Consider the following 24,540-nt stretch of genomic DNA (forward strand, 5'->3'; position numbering starts at 1 on the left):
ACATCATATACTGTTTAGAAAATTTAATTTAACATTATATACGGCAATTCGTAGTTTAGTCATTATAATTTAACATTAACAATCGCAATTAGTAGTTTAGTGTATATAATTAAACATTATATAACGGCAATTCGCAGTTTAGTCATTTTATTTTAACATCATATACTGTTTAGACATTTTAATTTAACATTAAATACGGCAATTCGTAGTTTACTTAATTTAATTTAACATTATAAACCGCAATTCGTAGATTAGTCATTTTAATTTAACATAATATACTGTTTAGAAAATTTAATTTAACATTAATTACGGCAATGCGTAGTTTAGTCATTTTAATTTAACATTAAATATGGCAATTCGTAGTTTACTCATTATAATTTAACATCAACAACCGCAATTCGTAGTTTAGTCATTATAATTAAACATTAAATACGGCAATTGGCAGTTTAGTCATTTTAATTTAACATCATATACTGTTTAGAAAATATAATTTAACATTAATTAAGGCAATTAGTAGTTTAGTCATCTTAATTTAACATTATATAACGGCAATTCGCAGTTTAGTCATTATAATTAAACATTAAATACTGTTTAGAAAATTTAACATTAATTACGGCAATTCGTAGTTTAGTCATTTTAATTTAACATTAAATATGGCAATTCGTAGTTTACTAATTATAATTTAACATTAACAACCGCAATTCGTAGTTTAGTCATTTTTATTTAACATATAATACGGCAATTCGCAGTTTAGTCATTTTAATTTAACATCATATACTGTTTAGAAAATTTAATTTAACATTAATTACGGCAATTCGTAGTTTAGTCATTTTAATTTAACATTAAATACGGCAATTCGTATTTTACTTAATTTAATTTAACATTATAAACCGCAATTCGTAGTTTAGTCATTTTAATTTAACATAATATACTGTTTAGAAAATTTAATTTAACATTAATTACGGCAATTCGTAGTTTAGTCATTTTAATTTAACATTATATAATGGCAATTCGCAGTTTAGTCATTTTAATTTAACATAAAATACGGCAATTCGTAGTTTAGTCACTTTATTTTAATATTAAATACGGCAATTCGTAGTTTAGTCTCTTTATTTTAAGATTAGATACGGCAATTAGTAGTTTAGTCACTTTATTTTAACATTAAATACGGCAATTCGTAGTTTAGTCATTTTAATTTAACATTATATACGGCAATTCGCAGTTTAGTCATTTTAATTTAACATTATATACGGCAATTCGCAGTTTAGTCATTTTAATTTAACATCATATACTGTTTAGAAAATTTAATTTAACATTATATACGGCAATTCGTAGTTTAGTCATTATAATTTAACATTAACAATCGCAATTAGTAGTTTAGTGTATATAATTAAACATTATATAACGGCAATTCGCAGTTTAGTCATTTTATTTTAACATCATATACTGTTTAGACAATTTAATTTAACATTAAATACGGTAATTCGTAGTTTACTTAATTTAATTTAAGATTATAAACCGCAATTCGTAGTTTAGTCATTATAATTTAACATTAAATATGGCAATTCGTAGTTTAGTCAATTTAATTTAACATAATATACTCATTACGGCAATTCGTTGTTTAGTCATTTTAATTTAACATTATATAACGGCAATTCGTAGTTTACTAATTTTAATTTATCATTAAATGCGGCAATTCGCAGTTTAGGCATTTTATTTTAACATTAAATGCGGCAATTCGCAGTTTAGTCATTTTATTTTAACATTAAATACGGCAATTCGCAGTTTAGTCATTTTAATTTAACATAAAATACGGCAATTCGTAATTTATTCATTTTAATTTAACATTAAATACCGCAATTCGTAGTTTATTTATTATATTTAAACATTATATATGGCAATTCGTAGTTTACTCATTTTAATTTATCATTAAATACGGCAATTCGCAGTTTAGTCATTTTATTTTAACATTAAATACAGCAATTCGCAGTTTATTTATTTTATTTTAACATTAAATACGGCAATTCGTAGTTTAGTCATTTTAATTTAACATTAATTACAGCAATTGGTAGTTTAGTCATTATAATTTAACATTAACAACCGCAATTGGTAGTTTAGTCATTATAATTTAACATTATATAACGGCAATTCGCAGTTTAGTCATTTTATTTTAACATCATATACTGTTTAGACATTTTAATTTAACATTAAATACGGCAATTCGTAGTTTACTTAATTTAATTTAACATTATAAACCGCAATTCGTAGATTAGTCATTTTAATTTAACATAATATACTGTTTAGAAAATTTAATTTAACATTAATTACGGCAATGCGTAGTTTAGTCATTTTAATTTAACATTAAATATGGCAATTCGTAGTTTACTCATTATAATTTAACATCAACAACCGCAATTCGTAGTTTAGTCATTATAATTAAACATTAAATACGGCAATTGGCAGTTTAGTCATTATAATTTAACATCATATACTGTTTAGAAAATATAATTTAACATTAATTACGGCAATTAGTAGTTTAGTCATTTTAATTTAACATTATATAACGGCAATTCGCAGTTTAGTCATTATAATTAAACATTAAATACTGTTTAGAAAATTTAACATTAATTACGGCAATTCGTAGTTTAGTCATTTTAATTTAACATTAAATATGGCAATTCGTAGTTTACTTAATTTAATTTAACATTATAAACCGCAATTCGAGTCATTTTAATTTAACATAATATACTGTTTAGAAAATTTAATTTAACATTAATTACGGCAATTCGTAGTTTAGTCATTTTAATTTAACATTATATAATGGCAATTCGCAGTTTAGTCATTTTAATTTAACATAAAATACGGCAATTCGTAGTTTAGTCACTTTATTTTAATATTAAATACGGCAATTCGTAGTTTAGTCTCTTTATTTTAAGATTAGATACGGCAATTCGTAGTTTAGTCACCTTATTTTAACATTAATTACGGCAATTCGTAGTTTAGTCATTTTAATTTAACATTATATACGGCAATTCGCAGTTTAGTCATTTTAATTTAACATCATATACTGTTTAGAAAATTTAATTTAACATTATATACGGCAATTCGTAGTTTAGTCATTATAATTTAACATTAACAATCGCAATTAGTAGTTTAGTGTATATAATTAAACATTATATAACGGCAATTCGCAGTTTAGTCATTTTATTTTAACATCATATACTGTTTAGACAATTTAATTTAACATTAAATACGGCAATTCGTAGTTTACTTAATTTAATTTAAAATTATAAACCGCAATTCGTAGTTTAGTCATTATAATTTAACATTAAATATGGCAATTCGTAGTTTAGTCTATTTAATTTAATATAATATACTCATTAATTACGGCAATTCGTTGTTTAGTCATTTTAATTTAACATTATATAACGGCAATTCGTAGTTTACTAATTTTAATTTATCATTAAATGCGGCAATTCGCAGTTTAGGCAGTTTATTTTAACATTAAATGCGGCAATTCGCAGTTTAGTCATTTTATTTTAACATTAAATACCGCAATTCGCAGTTTAGTCATTTTAATTTAACATAAAATACGGCAATTCGTAATTTATTCATTTTAATTTAACATTAAATACCGCAATTCGTAGTTTATTCATTATATTTAAACATTATATATGGCAATTCGTAGTTTACTTAATTTAATTTAACATTATAGACCGCAATTCGTAGTTTAGTCATTTTAATTTAACATAATATACTGTTTAGAAAATTTAATTTAACATTAATTACGGCAATTCGTAGTTTAGTCATTTTAATTTAACATTATATAACGGCAATTCGCAGTTTAGTCATTTTAATTTAACATAAAATACGGCAATTCGTAGTTTAGACACTTTATTTTAATATTAAATACGGCATTTCGTAGTTTAGTCTCTTTATTTTAAGATTAGATACGGCAATTCGTAGTTTAGTCACTTTATTTTAAGATTAGATACGGCAATTCGTAGTTTAGTCATTTTATTTTAACATTAAATACGGCAATTCGCAGTTTAGTCATTTTAATTTAACATAAAATACGGCAATTCGTAGTTTATTCTATTTAATTTAACATTATATACGGCAATTCGTAGTTTAGTCATCCAATCTTCCATAATTTTATCTAAATTTAACATTAATTTACGCAATTCGTAGTTTAGACATGGCAATTCGCAATTTACCTGGCAATTCGTAGTTTATAGCAATTCGCAGTTTAGTCATGACCCAAAGAAATGTTACGCACGGAGGTGGTTCCAGTGAATACAAATGGAATTCCGAGTGATCGGCTAGCGATAAATGCAAATAGAATTAGGGGTGATAGGATGCCCGCAGAAAATATAGTGACGGAGGTGATTCAGAATAAGATGGAGGACATGTTAATAAATGCGCAGGAATAACGTTTTTTTATTTGGATTTTTTATTAAAATAAAAAATGTTATAGTTGTAGTATTAGTTTTTTAAAAAATTTAGTGTGATATAAATAGTTTTTGATAATTTAAATAAATATATATATGTATTTTGTATTTATCGCAAAAATTGTGGCATGTACCCCGGATTTTACCACTAAAAGGGGCATGTTATATTATGCTATGGCATGTTATATTATGCTATGGCATGTTATATTATGCTATGGCATGTTATATTATGCTATAATATAATAATAAATAATTATTTATTTTTATTATACAATTAATAATTGATAAAAAATATATGAGTTTTTTAAAAAAAGCAATGATTAAGATTTTTTTGTTTGAAAAATCGAAAAATAAAATAAAGAAAATATAAAAAAACTATATTGTGTACTAGCGTCTAATTCTAATTAAGTAAGTATAAGCATCTTAGTCAATATCAAGGTAATTGATAAAAGTACTCCAATAATTCTGGCCAATGTGTCTAATTATAATTAAGTAAGTATAAGTGTCTTAGTCAATATCAACTAATTTATCTAACAATTCTGGTTGATAGTTCTCAACTAATCATATATTAACTTCAAAATCTTTTAACGTTCCGAATTCTTCTTTAAAAACTTCCTAATTGATTACTATCTTGATACCTAATATCATGCACAAAAAGTTATATGACAAGTTAAAAATATTAGTAGAGGAAGATAATTCTCCGGAAAAACTCGCTGGACAACTATTCCTTGGAGAAATTGTAATAGAATCAATTAACCTCAAAGGCGATTAATAATATGATTAATTGTATTCAAATATATTGTTATTTGTGTATGATGATTAATTGATGTATTTAGATTAATTTGTAAAAGATAAATAAACTGAAGTTCAAAATATATTAAGATAGTTAAAAATATAATAAATTGTATATAGAAAAAAATCCTTCCAAAATAGATCCCAGGAAAATTCTCGAGGAGAAAATTTACTACGAAATTAATTTACTCAAAAAATAATTTCCCGGAAAATAATTTCCTAGAAAAAGAGAAAATTGTTATAAGTGGGGGTGCTATGATATATAAATAGAAAGCCGAACTTCTAAATACGTTGAGTTTGACTACTATAATTATATTCCCTTTTCGTTCGAATGACAATAATATTAAGTGTGAGTGTAGAGGGGGGGGGGCATACAATACTAGACAATATGCGAAAAATGTGTGAGGAATTGTGGATTTAGCTTTATTGAAAAATTATACCACAAAAAAATAATGTAACTAGTATAGTTATTTTTTGCTTCAATTGTAGAAGAGAGCATCATGTAGTTTAAGTGAGTTAATATAATATAAAGAATAATAACGGAAAACAAATTTTTCGATTCAAAAATATCACTTGAATAGTGCGATTATGAATATTTCTAAATAGAAAAACCATTAAATGGTGTGTGAGAGATATAAATCACTGAAAGCAAAAATTAACATAGCGCTGAAAGTTGACAATATGGCAAATTGAAATATAGCAAAGAAGAGATGAAATGACACATGTAAAAAGTATATTGTGTGGAGGTAGTGATGAATATTTAAAAAATATGGAAATGATGAAGTACCCCAGTGTTAATGTAGTATGAATAGCAAGGTTATAAAATAGGGGAATTACCCAGAGGAGACACAGAAATTTAAGCATAATAATTTTTTTATTAAAAAAAAGGAGTGCTGGTGAAACAAACTGAGAAGAAGAGTTAGCTAGATTGGAAGAACAAATCTGAAGTTAAAAAAGAAATATGGAACAAAATTGGAAGATAAAGGAGTTAAGCTAAAACAAAGTCAAATCAAGTTCACTTAAAATTAGATAACAAATATTGATAGAAGGGTTTTTTTGAAATTGGGTTGATTAGAAAGTGACGATTTACAAATATATTAGTATAAAAGAGATATGAGAATCATGCTTAAAGTGAAAAAGGAGGTTTAATGTACATATTACCTCTATAATTAAAAAATAAGAATGTAATTTGTTTTATCCAATGACATATAATAATAATGTCATTGGTTTTAAGCATAATTCAAAATTTTATATATTAGATTTATATTATAATAAAAGGAGCCAAACCACTCATAGGTTTCTTTCTTACAATTCTTTTAAAGGTAAATTAAAATATTATATTGTTTTTATTTGTATGTGTTTGATGCGATTATCGAGAAATAGCCTTGCACAAAACAAGTTGATAAATGAAAAAAAAAAGGATAATTAAATAATTCTAAAGTGAAATTGCTTTGATATCATCAAGCACAAGTGATTTTATCAGTTTCTATTTGGGAAAGGGGCAGATAAATCCAAGGCTGTCGTCAGGGATTTTCAGAGTGGGGCCAGCTGCTTACTTGAGGTATTTTGTTAAAATAAACAAATAATTAAGCATTTATAGAAATTTTTTGCTATTTTTATTAAAATTTATTAATGTAAATGAATACAAAATAATACTATAATATGAATATACAAAATAATACTAAAACATAATACAAATACAACGATTATTTTTAAATTTTAACATAAATGAATTAAAGGATTTATTTGGTGTTATTTTTTTTTCATAAGCCATAAATACTACATTTTGCTAACGTTGATCTTTCATTGACTCTCTAGTGCTGGATGAACTCTATTTATTGTAGAGAAAGAGGCCACACAAGAAGTTGATACCCTAATGATGATGGCTGCTGAGTAGCATTTATACAATTCTTTAAATGCATGATATTTTTTTTATACATAATATTTAGGATATTTTCAAAATTATGAGTTTCTTTAACTTCTGCAGCTAATAATCCATTATCTATTTTCATCTCATGTTGTAAAGTTTCCATATTTAAGTTTAATAATGATTCCAATAAGGCCATTTTATCTAATATAAAATAATCAGGGCCAAAGGGGGACAATGTATTAAAACATGATAGGAGATTATAGTCATTTTGTGTAAATCTATCTAAAAAACGATCAACACAAAGTAATAAATAATTTCATAATAATTACTTTTTAAAGAACTCCAATTGGAGTCTTTTTCACAATAAAATTGTAATTTGGTCTCTATTAAAAAATCTTGAAAATTTATAAGCCTTTTACGTACTCTTGATGATTTGGGGAGTGAGATTAAATTTTGCTAAAGTATTTCAGCCTTAATTCTTATCAAATCGAATTATCGTCTTTTATTTTTTAATATATTGATAGTGGAATCAATACAATTTTTAGCATCCACTAGATTAGTACCTACTGACTGTAGATACTTATTTAGTGGATCTATTGTTATTATATCACATAAATTATAATGGTATATAACGTAATTTATATTAACACATTGAGATAAATGACAAGAGGTTTCAACTGAATGAAGAGTGGACACCTCTGAATTAAGAGTTCTATTAGAAAAGTAAAATAATACTTCATCAATAGTCTCAAAATTCTCATAAATAATGCGAGATATTTCTAAATGACCAGTCCACCTCTGGTCTAAAAGTCTCTTAAGAGTATGGCCTGCATATTTACAGGATACGTTAAAGCGCCTAAAAAATTATACAACGCATTGGAAAATTAAGAAAATTAGAAATGTTAACAATATTATTATACCAATTTTGTACCACAAGATACAACATATAGTTGTAGCAATGAATAAAAGAAACTTTGTTTATTAATTTTTTTGAAGTTAGGTTTGCCTTCATTTCCGCCAGACATAACGTTTGCCCTATAATATACCTGGCTTATGAATTAATATTTAACTCATTAAGTTGTTTTAAAATGCAATTAGTAATGTTTTCAGCAGAAAGACACTGTTAATTAATAATTCCTTTTTAAAATTCTTGGAATTATCCAGAAAAAATATAAGGAATAATTATGCTCAGGTTTTCAAAATCATATTTTGTCTCATCAGCCTTAAGACAAATAAAAGACATCTCACTTTTGTTATATATATTCAAGCACCATATCTGCCATGATAGATAGTACTTCGTTTTGAATCTGGGATGAAGTTGTATATTGGTTATTATGGGTATAAATTTCATAATTTTATTTAATTCAGGATCTTTTTGGATGGTGTATGAAAAATTGCTATAAATAGTCCAGAATAATAAATTATGTTTTCATCAGTTGCAGCATCCGTAATTTTTGTTGAACCAATCCCACGGAAAGGTAGTTCCTATGCTAAGAAATAGCATCAAATCAAATATTGATTTAATATAGTAAAGATTGCGGTTAATTTGCTGGCTTGTTATCTCAGTATTTTCTTCATAATTCTTAAATATTCACCGCTGTTTTAAATAACTGGTTATATTATAATAATAATATTGTGTTTGAATAATAAATAAAATAATTATTATTGAATTAAGTACAATTTAAACGCGATTAAGCGCATATATAATGTCATACACAACACCCATGAAAGTGATAAAATATGAATGTATTATTGAATAAAAATAAAAGAGGATAGAATTTTCAAACTAGATATGTTTTTTGAATAAATATTTAAAATTTATTTTAAAAATATAAAAATAATATATTACATTTTTTTCAACTTAGGGGGCCGGAAAATTTATGGGAACCTTTTTTGGGGGCCAAAGATTTTATCTGGGAGCCAGGTTTAGGGGCCAAAATTTTTTTTGAAAATTCCGCTTATCAAAATAAAATCGCTTAGAAAAAATTTATTTCTAACTCGGTCCAGTCCTAATTGTACACACACAACTCTTTATTAGATAATTATCAATAAAAGTCTATATATTGAATTTCCTAATCGTTAATAACTTAGCAGTGCTTAGCACTCCCTTGTTTGTTTTCATTTTATATATTCGCATTTGTGCTTTCTTTCTGATTTAAAAATCCTAGGTTTTTGCATACTATATGCAAGCTCATGGATAATTCTAATTGTACCATAAAGCCTTGGCAGCAAGCTGTTTCTTCATGCACAGGAGGCTTAATTACATCGCTCTTTGGTAATAAAATAAATAAATAATTATTACAAATAAGTTTAAAAATTATAGTAACTCCCTTAGATGTAGTTAAAATCAGGTTACAAGCTCAACAAAAGCATTTAAGTTTACCTGTAAAAATATGTAACAAAAGTAAATACTATTATATTATTATTAGCATTAATGTAAAATAATGGTTATCATTTAAATATTTTTAAAATTATTTCAAGCTACTCCTTTTGATGTTATCAAAACACGACTTCAGGTTCAGCAAATACCTATACAAAAAGGCCAATGTTTTTTATATTGCAATGGACTTTGGGATCATATTTGCTTTTCTGTTGAAAATGGGTTAACATCTAATGGTCGCCCTTGGTACAAGAGACCTAGCCATTTTTCTGGAACATGGGTAAGCTCATCGTGATTTTACTATATATTTTATAATGATGAATCTATGATGATTAATTTTAATTAATACTTGTAAGCAGGCCTATTCCAAAAATAAATTAAATATTGATTTATTTATATTTGATTATATAAAATTTCTATTTGTAAAATTATTCACATTTTTATTTTTAATACATTTTTAAAACACATTACATAAGAAGATCTTAGCTCTAGAATGTAAAAATATAAATATTATATTTAAAATGATAAAATTTAAAAAAGTAACACCTTTCTGCATCAATATACATAAAGAAGAATATTTTTAAAAATGACAGATAATAAAAATTAGCTATTTAATACTTGTATTTTTTAAATTATACAGTTTCATTTATATTAACGGATTTTGGCCTTATAAGGGTTCAAGTTTTGTATATTTCTTAAAAAGTGGTTCTTATTCTGATAACTAAAAAATTTAAAAGTGGTTCTGATTCTTAGATTTGATACAGTTTTAGTTCCAATTTTTGTTAAGGTAATGAAAAAAACAATAGTTTAAAGTGAACACATAACATTTTGAACAATTTCTACATAAAGAACTGGCACTTTTATTATAGAACCAATTCCTGGAAAATTTAAATGGATTCTGGTTCTTAAAAATTTTAAATAGGGATTTGGTCCAGGATTTATCTATATATGAAGATCCTGGTTCTGGATTCAAACTCTTTTTAAAGCTCTTTGATTTCTGATTATTGTATTTTAACCAAAGTTTAGAATCTGGATTAAAAATGGATCTCATATTAAATATTCTGAAAAAAGTGGTTCTGGTTTTTTAAATTTAAAATATTTGTTCTGGTTTCATTACTTAAATTTGATGTTGTTGTGAAGTTTCCTTGTTCTGATTTCAGTTAAAAACTGTTATAAAAATAAATATTTTTTTAGCCATATATATATCTCCTAAAAAGAATCATACAACATTTTGAACAGATATCACCACTTATGATTATTTCAGAGTCATATTTCATTTTTTGGTTGAAATTGGGTTAAGTCTAAATTATTATTCTCAAGAGTCCCCTGCACCTCTTTACATTCAAAATGCTCTGAAAAATTAATTTTAAATATGGGTTTTTATATTAATATTAATTTTTATCTTCTTTTGGTTCAATGTTTTAATTATCATAGGGTACTTTGTTTAACAAATCATAAACTATTTTTATCATATGATATTCACAGTACTAGACTATAAAAAAAACAGCTTGGAGGTTTTCCTTAATATAGTCTAGCCCTTAAGATAAGGAGAAATAAATTCTTATTGATTGAATTGAGAAAATAAATCACCTTACCAACCTTTTTTACATAAACTAATGTATTATTTAAATAAGATTTGGCCAATATTCAGACAAACAAAAAATACAATTTTTGGGTTTTATATTTTAAAATATTTTTTTCAATAATTTTTGTTTTGACTAGCCATCTACCTGGATTCCCCACTCTAACTCCAAACGTTTCTTCTACCTCTTTACTTAATCTTTATTTGCTTATCAATTATTTTATCTTAAGCCCCCCCCCCACACTTCCATAGTCATTTTTATATTTGTTTACTCTAAATCTTTTTCTCCCCTCTTTACCTAAATTTTATCTTCTTATTGATATTATATCCTACATTATTTCCTATGCTTTATTCCCCTCCCTAATTTCCATACCACCCCCATACTTTACCCCTATCTACCTATCCTAATCTCTTACTTACTTTTATTTCAATCATTGTATTTACCCATCACCAATTTGGATAAAATGTTGACTAAATTTATTAGTTTTACCCCCAAACACCATAATTTTGCCAAAAAAGTATCCCTTAGGTGTCAAAAAAATTTTTAAAAATTTAAAAAAAATAATACTTGAATTTTTTTTAAATTTAAATTTATGAAAACCACAAATGTATATTGCATTAAGTGTGCACTGTGCAGTCTATATTTTCCAATTAGCTGTTAATGATTCCCTGAAAAATAATTACACTAAAATTATTATTGTTAAAGCAAGGGATATTGGAAAATATTTAAGAACTCTCATAATTATTAGAATATTAATATGAAAATGTCAATGGCTATATTGGATTGCACAACACATTGATCCTCAGTTTGTATGAAGGAACGAATATTTAGTTTGAAAGATTTCTGTATAGATTTTATAAGCACATGTGAAGTCGTATTGTCTTAATATGATTGGAATCAAATAAACCTTACTATATATTTTGAACCTTTAAAAATAACACTAAGATCACAATCAAAACAATTCTGTTTATCTCATTTTTATGGCATATGGGTTAATTGCCGATTAGATATTGAAAAATTAAAGTTCTTTTTTAAAGAAAGTAAAACAGCTGTCTCCACTATCAGAAGAACTACCTATAAACATGAAAATTCGAAAGCAAAACTATTTTCCAAAAAGTGTAGTAATGTTTCAATATATTTAGACCCTCGATATCAAGTTCTATTGATATTGAGGAAACAGATGGCTAAAAACCGTCTCAAAGAATTATGGCATAAACAATCCATTATTTACAATATATTAGAGGCTACTATCATATCTACTAATTATATTGATAATAATGATAACACTGCTGATGGCTGAAAATTTATTTAAGATAGAGAAGAAAAAGTTGTCATCAGTTAAAAAGGAGGAAAACAAATTCCTATTACATCTTTAATTGAAAGGTTCTCATAGGTTAAGAGAAATAAAATAAGGATACAAATATTTTAAAATTCTGGCAAGAAAATTCTTCAGTATATCATGAACTATATATCTTTATTAGAATCGTTATAGGTGTACCAATGATTCGTATAATAATTTGTTAATTCTTATTTGAATACATCAGATTTGCGTAAAATTCTCATAGATGATATTTTAGAAGATGTTATATTGTGCGATATAATAAAACATTTGAAATATAAATTAATTTTTAAATTTTTTACTTGAAAATTATGAAAAGATAAATAAATGAAAAAAAACTGGTATTATTTTGAGTCAATATTTCTCTATGTTCTCCAAACTTGGCCTTAGGCCCAAACTCTCTCTTAAAAGTTTTATTTCTGAACCCCACTGCAGACCTTTTTTTTTGTCGAAGGGTTCATAACCCTGGTGGCATCTATCTACAATCAACATTTGTTTTAAATTTGAATTTTGTATTTGAGAGTCTAATAATATTTTTATATATAGCTATTTATAGTTTGAACTAAAGATAAAACCAAAACAGCCCTTTTCACACAGACTTAAAATTGACTACTAGATTTTATCTTAAAATCACTTTTGAATTTTTCAAAAAATTTATATTAGTAAAAAATTTTAAAAAAGAGGTATAGAACCCTATGCAAATAGTGATATTAAAAATACTACACTAGAACTGATTATTTAACCAGTTCCTTGAAATTTTAAACTAGGTTTTGGCTCTTGTTTTTATTAATTTTAAAAGAGGGGTTTCCTGTTTCAAATTCTAATTCTAGCAAATTGACTGATAATTTTTATACTATTTAATAAGCAGTCACACATTAAAAAAAGGAGAGATAAAATCTTTTACATTAATGTAAAATTTATTTAAAAGGAAATTTTATTTTACTAAATATAGCATGTTATATATTTTTAATCAAAATTTTTGACCAGACTCTACCCTAATATAATATAAAACAAAATTAAGTTTGAGATTATTTTCTCAACGATGAAACTAATAATGAAAATGATGTAAATAAATGGTTTTATTTTATTTCATCTGAAAACTTAATGGATTAGAACTAGCTTGGAATTTTAACATGGGATAGACAAGAGATTGGTGTTATGATATAGAAATTAGCGATGTTCCATTGCAATTTCAGCCTCATCGATTGTTAAATTTGAAACATATTTCTGGGTTAGAAAATAGAATAAGAAATTTTATTTAACAAAATATCAAATTAGATCATGGCTTATGAGTATACTAAACAGTTATCCTTAAGCATTAAACCTTTATTTGCAAGGTAATATTATGCTGAGGTCAAAAAAAGTATGAAAAAAATCACAATTTTTATGAATCTCTTACCATAAAGAAATGTCTTACAAGCATTTACATTTAGAGTTTTTAAATACTTTGGTATCATTCTTAAAAAATTTCTTTTTAAATAGTAATATTAATTTTTATGCATATTTTTTGACTAAAATTAATTCACCAAAAAAGAGCTCACTCATTGTTTCTTGCATTTAGTTGTGTCATGATATATTCTAATGATCTTTATATTGTATGTCATTTTTTGATATTTCAATATCCATCCATTCATTCAAATAGATGTAAAAATCACCTTAAATGTTTTTTTATTAGTTGAAAAAAAATCATTACTTATTAATATTTTTCACCAAAAAATTTTATATCATTCTTGAATTTCGATTTCAATCGGATTAATTTTGCCAAAAATCGAAATAAATAAATTTAAATTTTATAAATAAAATTGGCGGTAAGAGTCTTGAAATCGGGATAGTCCTAAAAAAACGCGATGAAGGGTCACCATACTTAATTTATATAATGTCATTTTAAAAAAATGTACTCATTCGCTATTCTTATTTAATGTATCATGAGCCATTATATTATAATAAAGGATGCGTTAATGAAAATCACCAAATATGAGGGTCTAACATCTCTATGGAGTGGGCTCTCTCCAACATTACTCATGGCAATCCCCGCTACAATGGTATATTTCACTACCTACGATCAAATCAAATACAAATTGGGCTATCTGGATACAAATATGTGTGAAACAAATGCTGAAAAAACAATGTATTATTCATCTATCCCTATTTTAGCAGGGGCATTAGCTCGAGGTTTTTATTTGTAAAAAGTAATCCCTTTAAAAAAATTTTTTTTAAGTTGGCGCTGTAACTGTTATAAGTCCATTAGAATTGATCAGGACCAAAGTTCAATCTGTTCAAATTAATTACCCAGGTTACTTATTTTGTTAATTAATCCCATTATGGTTAAATATTATTTGCATTTAAAGCCGTTTTACAAGCTCTTAAACAAGATTTAAAATTAAATGGAGTCCTATCTTTGTGGAAAGGATGGGCACCTACAATACTAAGGGACGTACCTTTTTCAGGTTTTATTTTATTGAACTGACATTTTAAAATAATTTTTATAATTTTTGTTTTGTAAATCCTTATTTATACAATTACATATATTTAAATTATAAATATTAATAAGATATGATTATTTTTATAGTTAGCAATAGATTTAAGCTCGGTTAGTGGTAAAGGGCAACTTATGATATTAAATGATAAAGCAAATCTAAAAAGAATAATAAAAGACCAAACCGATTTTTAAAAAGTTCTGTTAAATCTCCATAAAATGACTACTTAATGGGGGTTATGTTTTGAGCAATATTTGGAACAACCCAGTGGCCAAGATAGAGTTGTTAAAATCTTCTTTTCAAATGTATCTAGATATATTTTTTAAAGATACAATTAAAATATATTGTTTATAATAATAATCATGTATGTTGAGCATAATGCCAAAATTGAAAATTTATTCATCAAACTAGGTAAAATTCCTGGAAACTTAAATCTTGAGAAAATTCTCGGGAAAATAAGGAAAAATTGCACAACAAAAAATTTAAAATAAATTTGACTAAAATTTCTGATAAAACTATATTCCTGATACACTTGTCAGAAGAAGATAATTATAATAGATCAGAATCTTAATGGCTAAATAAGTCTCATCTCATATTTTTTTATTATGGTCAACTTAATCACATCCACAAATATAAAAACAGACTCACAATATTTAAGCCATAATAAATATTAAAAAAGGAATATTAAAATATGCTGAATTCTACTTTTTCTTAAATTTATCTCAAAAAAAAATCATTATAATATAATGATCAGAAAATGGCTAAAGCTAATAAGAAATATTACCATATTTTACAATATAGCCCACCTACAAGTAAGTTGATGTAATGAGAATGAGAGACAATGTTTTTTTAGGAAAAAGTTATTTAAAATTTGGCTGAATATAAAACTGAAAAAAAAACTGAGAAATTACCATATATTAATAATAAAAACTAAATGGGAAGTATTCCCAGAGTAAATAAATCTACCCTATGTTTACATTACTACTTAAAACTCAAATATGAAGTCAACCTCATCAGTATCATAAATATTATTCATCAAATTTATAATATAATATTAATACCCTATTCTTATTGGTCATTCATTGTGTGAAATAAAATATCTTGAATTGAAAATAGAGACAAGATATTTAATATAATATAAATCACAAGATTAAATTAAATTATTTTTAATATAATAAAAAATACTTAGAATAAAATTATAACATGACGATGACAATATTTTTTATAAAAATGTATCTAGATATGTTGCTGATAATATTTTTTGAATCTAAATATTTTTACAACTTTGGGCAAAATTATTGACTTATAATTTACATTTACTTAAATTGCTTAAGCAAAAAAAGGGTATAGTCATAAAAATATCATTTATACATTGGGATTATTAAGTTCATGTAAGTTATTAGTGTATATATATATATACATATATTGATATTGATAATTGTTAAAACAAATGTTTTTTTAAATTATGGTTCTTAAATTATTTTAAAAATTTAGAATGATTAATAAATTTAATTTATATAATTTTTATCTAAAAATTAAATTTATCTTTCAGTTTATTAACTGAAACAAACAAATACGAAAAATAATCTACAATTTTCTGACCGCATGATGGCACTAGGGTATTTTTGTTGACAAATTTTGAAATTTGGGGTTAGGCAAGTTCTGAAGGTCATTAGTACAAAATATTTAGGAGTAGTTAAAAATTGATAGCTTTTTTTTCTTTTCTCCAGGGTAGAATAAGTCAAAATTCTCCAAGAACTTGATTTTGGATTGGATATAAAATTTTTAGTAGTAGAACAGTAATGCAAAACCTTTTGGAAGTTTTTGCATTAATATTGCTAATTTTCTTTACTATATGAGGGAAAATAAAAAAATATTTTGGGCCAGATAAAAAATTTGCATTACAAAACCTATTTGAAATTCATAGTACCGTTTTCCTTTAATCCATTAAAAATCTTAAACACGTTTAAAACAATTTGGTTGAAATTTTTCATTTTCCTTCTTGAAATATCAATTTTAAGTTAATCCAAGGGGTCTTATTAATTGTTAAACGGCTCATTTTGAGCCAATTTTATAAAACGGCTAACTCAATATTTTAGCCAGAAAATTATTATCTGTGTCTCAAGATTTCGTTAATATATGTCTAAACCTTTGTTCCTTCTGTGAGCAAAATCTACTGTCTATTTTAAACTACACCTAAAAGTTTTGTAATACGTTGTCTATTAACCAGAGTTGTCTTATTTGTAAAGACGCCGCCTAGTGGCCAGAAAATTATTGCCAATTAAAATATAAAGGTGATCTTTAATATTTAATGGGTATATACATAAAATATGGTTATCAATTCTATACATACAAATAATTTTTAGATAATGTTTATATAAATTATTATAAAATAATTATTAATACATCGAAATTTATTTTATATAATAAAAATTTAAAACAATTATTTTAATATTTGTTTTATAAAGCATAGTCAGGGTTTGGCACGTTACTTTAAAAATGGAACGGTTACCGTTACTTAAAAAAGAATGTAGAACATGTAATATTTATAAAAGCTTTTCGTTACATTAAAATTTTTTTAATCATTTATTTTGCTGCAAGGCATTAAATTAATAAAAGTTAGTATAAACATTTAGGAAATTAGTTGTAGTTTGATTGTGGCCCTTTAAGATCTCAGAGTGCTTAAGCAGTGCTTTTGGTTTTATCATTTTTATCAGTCATTTAAAAAAAAGTTTCAGAATCACTCATTACATTTACCCAAAATATGAATGAATTATTGAGCTTTTTTCATACAAAATTAATTAAATAAGAAAGGGAATTATAATTATAACTACAATATCCTAATTACATACCTGAAAAAATGTAATCTATTATACTTAATACTAATTACAAAAAAGTAATTGTACAAACTTGGTATCTAATAAGTTTATGGAGGGGATCATTATTAATATTTGATCTCCATTTCGATTTCATTTGATAAAAATAATGCACATTTTAGTATATTTCTATAAGAGGTAGTTTTGAATCACTTTTTTAATGCAGCATTAAAAACATTTAATGTTGAAAAAAATTACTTTGCGAGCATTTTAAAAGCAGCGTTACAAAGGGGATCTTTATATTTTATTGGTATTGGTCATGTCAGTTGGGCTGTGCCGATCTTTACAAGATTTTTATCGACCCGATATTTTTCGATATTTATAAAAACCGATTCGATACTGATCCGATGTTTTGATATTTTTATTTACCTTCTATCTTGAACCATTATTATAAAAAAATTAATATTTTCTATATAGAAAAATACACTATAAGTATAAACCACAACAAAAACACTTATTTTTATTTTCCGTTTCTCATGAAGGCGATATTTAGTGCATTATCACGAATGATGATCAAATGCATTTTATTTTTATTTTATTCCACCAAAATTAATCATACCATTTAAAGTATGGACAATGTTTATAACTGAATATGACTACGCTAAACATTTTTAATTTTTTTTTTGTTGCAGATAATATGACAAACAAATTAATTGAATTTTGGGTTTTATTCATATAAAATAAAAAAATATTTTATAATTATATAAGGCTATTGTTCAAAAATTTTTTTAAAATTTTAGAAATCGTATGATAAATTTTTGAAATTTATAAAATTTCCTAGAATTATGTTTTGGACTTATATTTAAAATAGCTTATTTATTTTAAAGTTTATAAATTTAATTTATAATCAGTCTAAGCAATAATAAAATAATAAAAAACAAAGAGAATGTCGGATCGAATCGGCCGATAGGTATTCGTCAGTTTTATTCGATACTTAATATTTTAACTAATATCAGTATCCGTTGGCATACCAGGATTTTTATGAAAGGGGAAGGGGGTAGGACTGGGTGAACTTTTAAGTGGCTTTATTTTCACCTTAAATTTTACAGGATATTTTTAAGTCCCCTCCTTGAAGAACTTTGATATATTACATTTTCAATAGTCATTATTTAAAAAGATTATTAATTTTTTACTTTAAAAAAAATATTGTTTATAATGATATGATATATTATATTCATTTTTTGGGGGAGAAGGCGCCAGGGTGAGTGTTGGTGGGAAATTTATATCTAAGAGAAATGAAAAATTTGGAGCCCCCCCCTTCACCGTTAATCAATATCAGTGTTAAATACACAGAAATTATAATCTAACCTTCATAAACTTAGATATTTTTTTATAAAATATAATATTCAATTTTTAAACCGATAAAAAACGAAATAAGTTATTAATTTATTCTTTTTTCTATTTTTTTTTACCATTTACATTATTTAAATTTCATAATTTAATTAAAAGTGATAAATAAAATAAAATAATAATACTGATAAATTTATTTTCTCTAACAAATAATATACTACATTATTTTATTTTGGTATCGGTTGTCTTGGCAAATATATATAGTATCGAGTTTTGTATCGCTATTGGCTAAAAAAGTGGCATCGGTATATTACTGAAAAAACTAATAATAAAAGATTTTATACGAATTTAATCATCTAATTATGTAAAATAAAATAGCTCTTTATTGGGTCAATTACGAACACATCAAATCGCGATTTATAACCAAATCTACCCCCAGGAAATCTCAAATTATGATAGCCTTCATCAGTGGCGGTGTTGCAGGAACGGTTATTACATAGTTACATTCAATATATATTTTTTTATTTTGAAATAATACTTTATTAATATAATTCCTTATATATATATCGTAATTAAGGTCGCATCTATTTTAACAACTCCTTTCGACGTTATAAAAACTCACCGGCAAATAGAATTGGGAGAATTGGAGGCCAAACATATAAATTGTTCAAAATCAAATACCACTTTTTCGCTCATCAAAAAATTATACCGAGTTAATGGTTTTAAGGGCCTTTATGCAGGTTTATATGACAATAACAAAAACCATAAAATAAATGAATAAATGCAGTAAAAAAAACCTTAAAAACCACTTCGACACACGGTCTTTATGACAATGATTTGAAAATATTTATTGGCCCCGATGACGATAATATATTATTACATGGACTGACGATTCATTCATTCAATGAATGTGTATTGATACAAATCATCTGGTGAGCCATTTTGAATTCCCGTGTAAGGAAAGTATATTAAAATTTTGTTACAACTTAAAGATAATTTTCCGAGTTTTATTATTTATAAAAATCCTGTATATGGAAAACTGGGGGAATCAAAATGGTATGCAACCAGTTGATTTGTCTTCAGAGTTGAGCAGATCCTTTTAAAAAAGATCAAGGTAAGGGTACAGCATCTTTATGAAAAATATATCTTAGATACAGATATAAGTTTCTTATTAAATATATCAAAAAGTTATATCCTAAGATACATTCACAAATCTAAAGCACCCATATAGATAAAATGATAAAGATTATGATAATTTCCATTGATGATTGAGAAAATTAATATCGATATTTATAGAAAAGTAAATTACATAGTCTTTATACATTTCTAAAAAAATTGAAAGCGTTCACGTTCAAGTTCGCCTTTAAAAAAAGGAACGCGTTCACGTTCATTTAAAACTTTATGAATATATTTTTTCTAAAATTTAATATGATATAAATATCCATATATTTTTTTAGCCATGTATAAAATTAATAGTTTTAAGTGAATAAAACTATTTTAAAAAACTTTTATTTATCATATAAATTTATTTATTTATAAAATATATAAACTTTAAATAGTTATCAACTATTAAAATATGCAACCTTTGATAAAATTTAAAAATAATAGATAAATTTCAAATAATCACCCTAAAAATAAATAAATTCTAAAAGATATTAACCATTTTATATCTATGTTTATTCTATATAATATTTAATGATTTTTACTTTTTGTATTTATATTAATAATCATCATAAGGAAATGCAATAATCTATAATAAATTATTAACAGGATACTTATACTTATATTACAATCAAATATAAATTAAAATTAGAACATGAAGATTTGAAACTAATATTTTATACTTTTTGTACACATTATACATTTGTTAAGGATAGAATTAATTTATTGAAGATATGATGTAACTGTAAAGTTTTTTTTTATATTTGGGCCATGGTAATTTTTTATCAGATTATGATAATGAGATAACAACTTCCATGCTTACGCTATTCTATAAATAATATTCAAATTAATAAACTATACTATAGGACAAAAATAGTGACTGGTTAAAAAATTCAAACGTGATATAGGAAACAATTTATTAAAAAATAACCTTTTTTTTCTTAAAAAATATGGATTAATTTTAAATAAATATTTTTTTATTTTCAATAAAAATGAGAAGATTTTCTAAAATTAAACGAACGCATTGGTCAAAAAAAGGAACGCGTTCATGTTCCAAGTTCAAAAACAAAAAAACGTCGTTCATTATTTTTTTTCAAAAAATCGAACTTGTTTTGAAGCTTTTGTTACAATAATAAAAGGGTATACAAATTTGTCAATGCATATAAAATAATTAATATAAATATGCACCAAGAAATCATAAAATAAAAATATAACTTACGTTAGTGATCTGCATCGGGCCTAATTTTTCAAACCCGGCCCGGCCCTAAATTTTTTTTACAAAAATTTTGCGGGCCTGGCCCGAACCCGAAAATTTTTAAAAAGTTTTGCCGGCCAGAACCCAAAATTTTTTTAAAAAAAATTTACCGGCTCGACCCTGTCTGAATTTATTTAAATATAGAAATTAATTTTTATAATTACTCAAAATAAAAGGCATATGTTATATGGCATCAAAATCAAATATTTTTATTTTACATAAAGAATTCAATATAAAATTGATAAATTTAGATATATTTAAAAATATTTCCACCCGACCCGACCCCTCCTCCCAATTTTTTTTGAAAAATATAGGCCCTACTCGAAGTCTGTTCGGGCCGGGAGATCCTAACTTGCATACAATCAGAGCTGGGAACATTACTTTTAAAAATTAACGTTTACCGTTATTTCAAGAAAAATATATAGCAAATAAGTTTCCACTTTTACCTCAAAAAAATTTAATTGTTCCTTACTATTAGTTAGAACATGTAACTGTTCTTATCATTACATAAAAAATATAATGAATTTACTTATTCAGTTTTCTGTAAAATCGAAAATAAATGCAATATAAAATATAAATTAAAACTATATTATGTACTATATAATAACAATCAAATTCATTTTAAACAATTGATAAAGGAACTAATTTTAATCATTTTCATTCTCTTGTTTGATTAATTAAATTCAAACGAAAATAAGGACTCTGCAAATTTGATCATATATTTATGCTGTCTATGAATTTCAAATGGAAAATCTTGAATATACAGGATTACTTTTGTTTTGACATTAATGGGACTCTATGTAGAATCCAATCCCGACTATTAAGATAATTTTTTTTTATCCTTTATATTAATGTAATGTGTAATGTAGAAAAAAGTCAAAGTGAAACTGTTTTTAGAATGAAACCTTATCTATTTTTCGTTTGATATTACAATCTATAGGATTAAATTAATCTTTCACAACACCGCTGTAATAATAATTTTTTTTATTGGCTGCCATGATTTAAGAAAATAGAAAACGAAATCATTGAATCCCACAAATAAGAGATTTGAATGAAAAAATCCTATTTCCACTTTTTATTGGTTCCTTGTCTTCCAAACACATATTAGGTATAAAATGTTTAATTAAAAAAATTATTTTTATTTTAAAAAATATTTATGTTTAAAAAAAATACTTTAAAAGTAACGAAAAACAAACGTTACATTACGCATATAAACATAATGGTTACAGAATCTCTTCATTACATTTTAAAAATGGGAGAATTACAAGAGCGCTTATGTAAGGTATTATTTTTAACTTTTTTTACCCAATCCTGATTACAACAATAAAATTGTCTCAAAATAATTAATAATTTTTAAAATATAAAGTTACTAATGAAAGAATCTACGAGAAAAAATAAAAAAATTTTAAACATCTGTATCTTTTGTCAAAGAAATGAAAAATTTGCACTATTATTTTGAAAATTTAGTATCTAAAATATAGATATTATCTCATTAAAAAGGACAAAAAAGATCTTGTATCTTAGATATAAATTCGGTATTGTCTAACCGTTGACTACGATTCGAGATGCCATTTAATGAATGAATAACCAGTCTAGGTTTAATTTCGCTAATTAAATCATCGATTAAAAATTGTTCTCTTAAAGAAACCTAAAATTGAACCAATTTTAAAAAAATGTAATGAAGAACCAAATAAATGCCTCAGGATTTCGTAATGTCTTAGGCAATATTTTTTTGGTTAAAAATCTATCAAGATTTTGGGCAATACTACTTACAATGATTACTATAAGAATTGCCCATGAGTTCCTTAGTAGGTATCCATTCCTTAATGTTATAACCGAGTTTACAAGCCATTTTAATACATTTATTTTGTAACCTTGGCTGATATATTGGTATATTAACTTAATTAAGTTAATATATACAAATAAGAAATTAAATTAATCCTAAAATATTTTACTATGTATTTTTTAAATAGGTGTCGTTCCTAGGGTTATCAAGGTTGCTCCCGCTTGCGCTATAATGATAAGCACTTACGAATACGGAAAACTGTTTTTTAAATCTTATAATCAAAAACACACAACTCTATCTCATATTGACATTACTTAAATATTATATTATATATTTTAATCGACGATCATTTAAGTTATAACCAATATTTTTTTGGTTTATAAAGCGTTGTAACCCGGTTCAAAATATAACTACTTTTAGTGCAAAATAATATATTTTTTACTTGTATATGATTGTATATAATTTTCTTCCGATTTTTATTAAACAAAATGTGATATTGCATTATGAAAGATTTTATTTTCTATTAATTGATTCTAAATATATGATAAAATTATGTTTTGTTTGCTTTGGCAGCGTTTCATTTATTTAGGGTGTGTCCAAAATATCAAAAAATTCTATTCGCAAACTTTTGAAACTTTATCGAAAAAGAAATATCAATCTTTTAATATAAAAATAAAAACATGTTCAAAATATAATTTTATGAAATTTCATAATTTAAATTTTAAAAATTTTTTTAAAAAGATTTTGGGCATAGGTTTATAAAAATTATTATAGTGGAAACCAAATTGGCTTGTTAATGTCACCAGCTAATTTGTATTTAAGCGATGATTCAAATATTGGGTGAAACTTTGTATAATTCACTGCGAATTTGCGCTAACTATGAATGCAGGTAGTGGTTATAAAATTTAATTAAAAAGTAGCATACGATATTGCAATACATTAAAATTCTGAATATCTATAGTATTTTTAAAAGCTACTATCAGAAGTAGCACACTTCCACCTCCATTACTTTTGAAAAAATAACCGCTTAGTAACCAGTTTTTATTTAAAAGGGAAATTTCATTACTTTAAAATATTATGTTAGAAAGAAAATTTTAAATTCAAAAGAAATATAACAATTATGAAATAGCGTCAGGTGTCTCTTATAATAACTACTAGACTTGCTATATATAATTTTTTTTACAATAACCCATTTAAAATTTCTATTGGATTCAATTTATCTGTTTTAAGATTTTTAAATTTTAGTATGGAAAAAGGAATAAATTCCTTAATAGTATTAT

At 24.9% G+C, this 24,540-nt stretch overlaps 1 protein-coding gene across 2 annotated transcripts; it reads left to right on the top strand.

Annotated features, from left to right (window-relative positions):
* The first annotated feature begins 9,227 nt into the window (after positions 1-9,227).
* Positions 9,228-23,729, top strand: LOC135929448 (probable mitochondrial glutathione transporter SLC25A40). Of its 2 annotated transcripts, XM_065466038.1 has the most exons (9): positions 9,236-9,388; positions 9,437-9,517; positions 9,595-9,773; positions 14,365-14,587; positions 14,634-14,708; positions 14,764-14,862; positions 19,437-19,546; positions 19,636-19,798; positions 23,448-23,729. In XM_065466038.1, the coding sequence occupies exons 1-9, from the start codon at positions 9,307-9,309 to the stop codon at positions 23,576-23,578; spliced, it is 1,143 nt and encodes a 380-aa protein (XP_065322110.1). In that variant the 5' UTR covers positions 9,236-9,306; the 3' UTR covers positions 23,579-23,729. The 2 variants fall into 2 exon arrangements, with proteins under 2 accessions (XP_065322111.1, XP_065322110.1); XM_065466039.1 differs by lacking the exon at positions 9,437-9,517 and having other exon boundaries at positions 9,228-9,388; positions 23,448-23,727.
* Positions 23,730-24,540: the final 811 nt, after the last annotated feature.

This window comes from Gordionus sp. m RMFG-2023, chromosome 5, assembly GCF_954871325.1.
Source record: "Gordionus sp. m RMFG-2023 chromosome 5, tfGorSpeb1-WG-v2, whole genome shotgun sequence".
NCBI classification, from domain to species: Eukaryota; Metazoa; Nematomorpha; class Gordioida; order Chordodea; family Parachordodidae; genus Gordionus; species Gordionus sp. m RMFG-2023.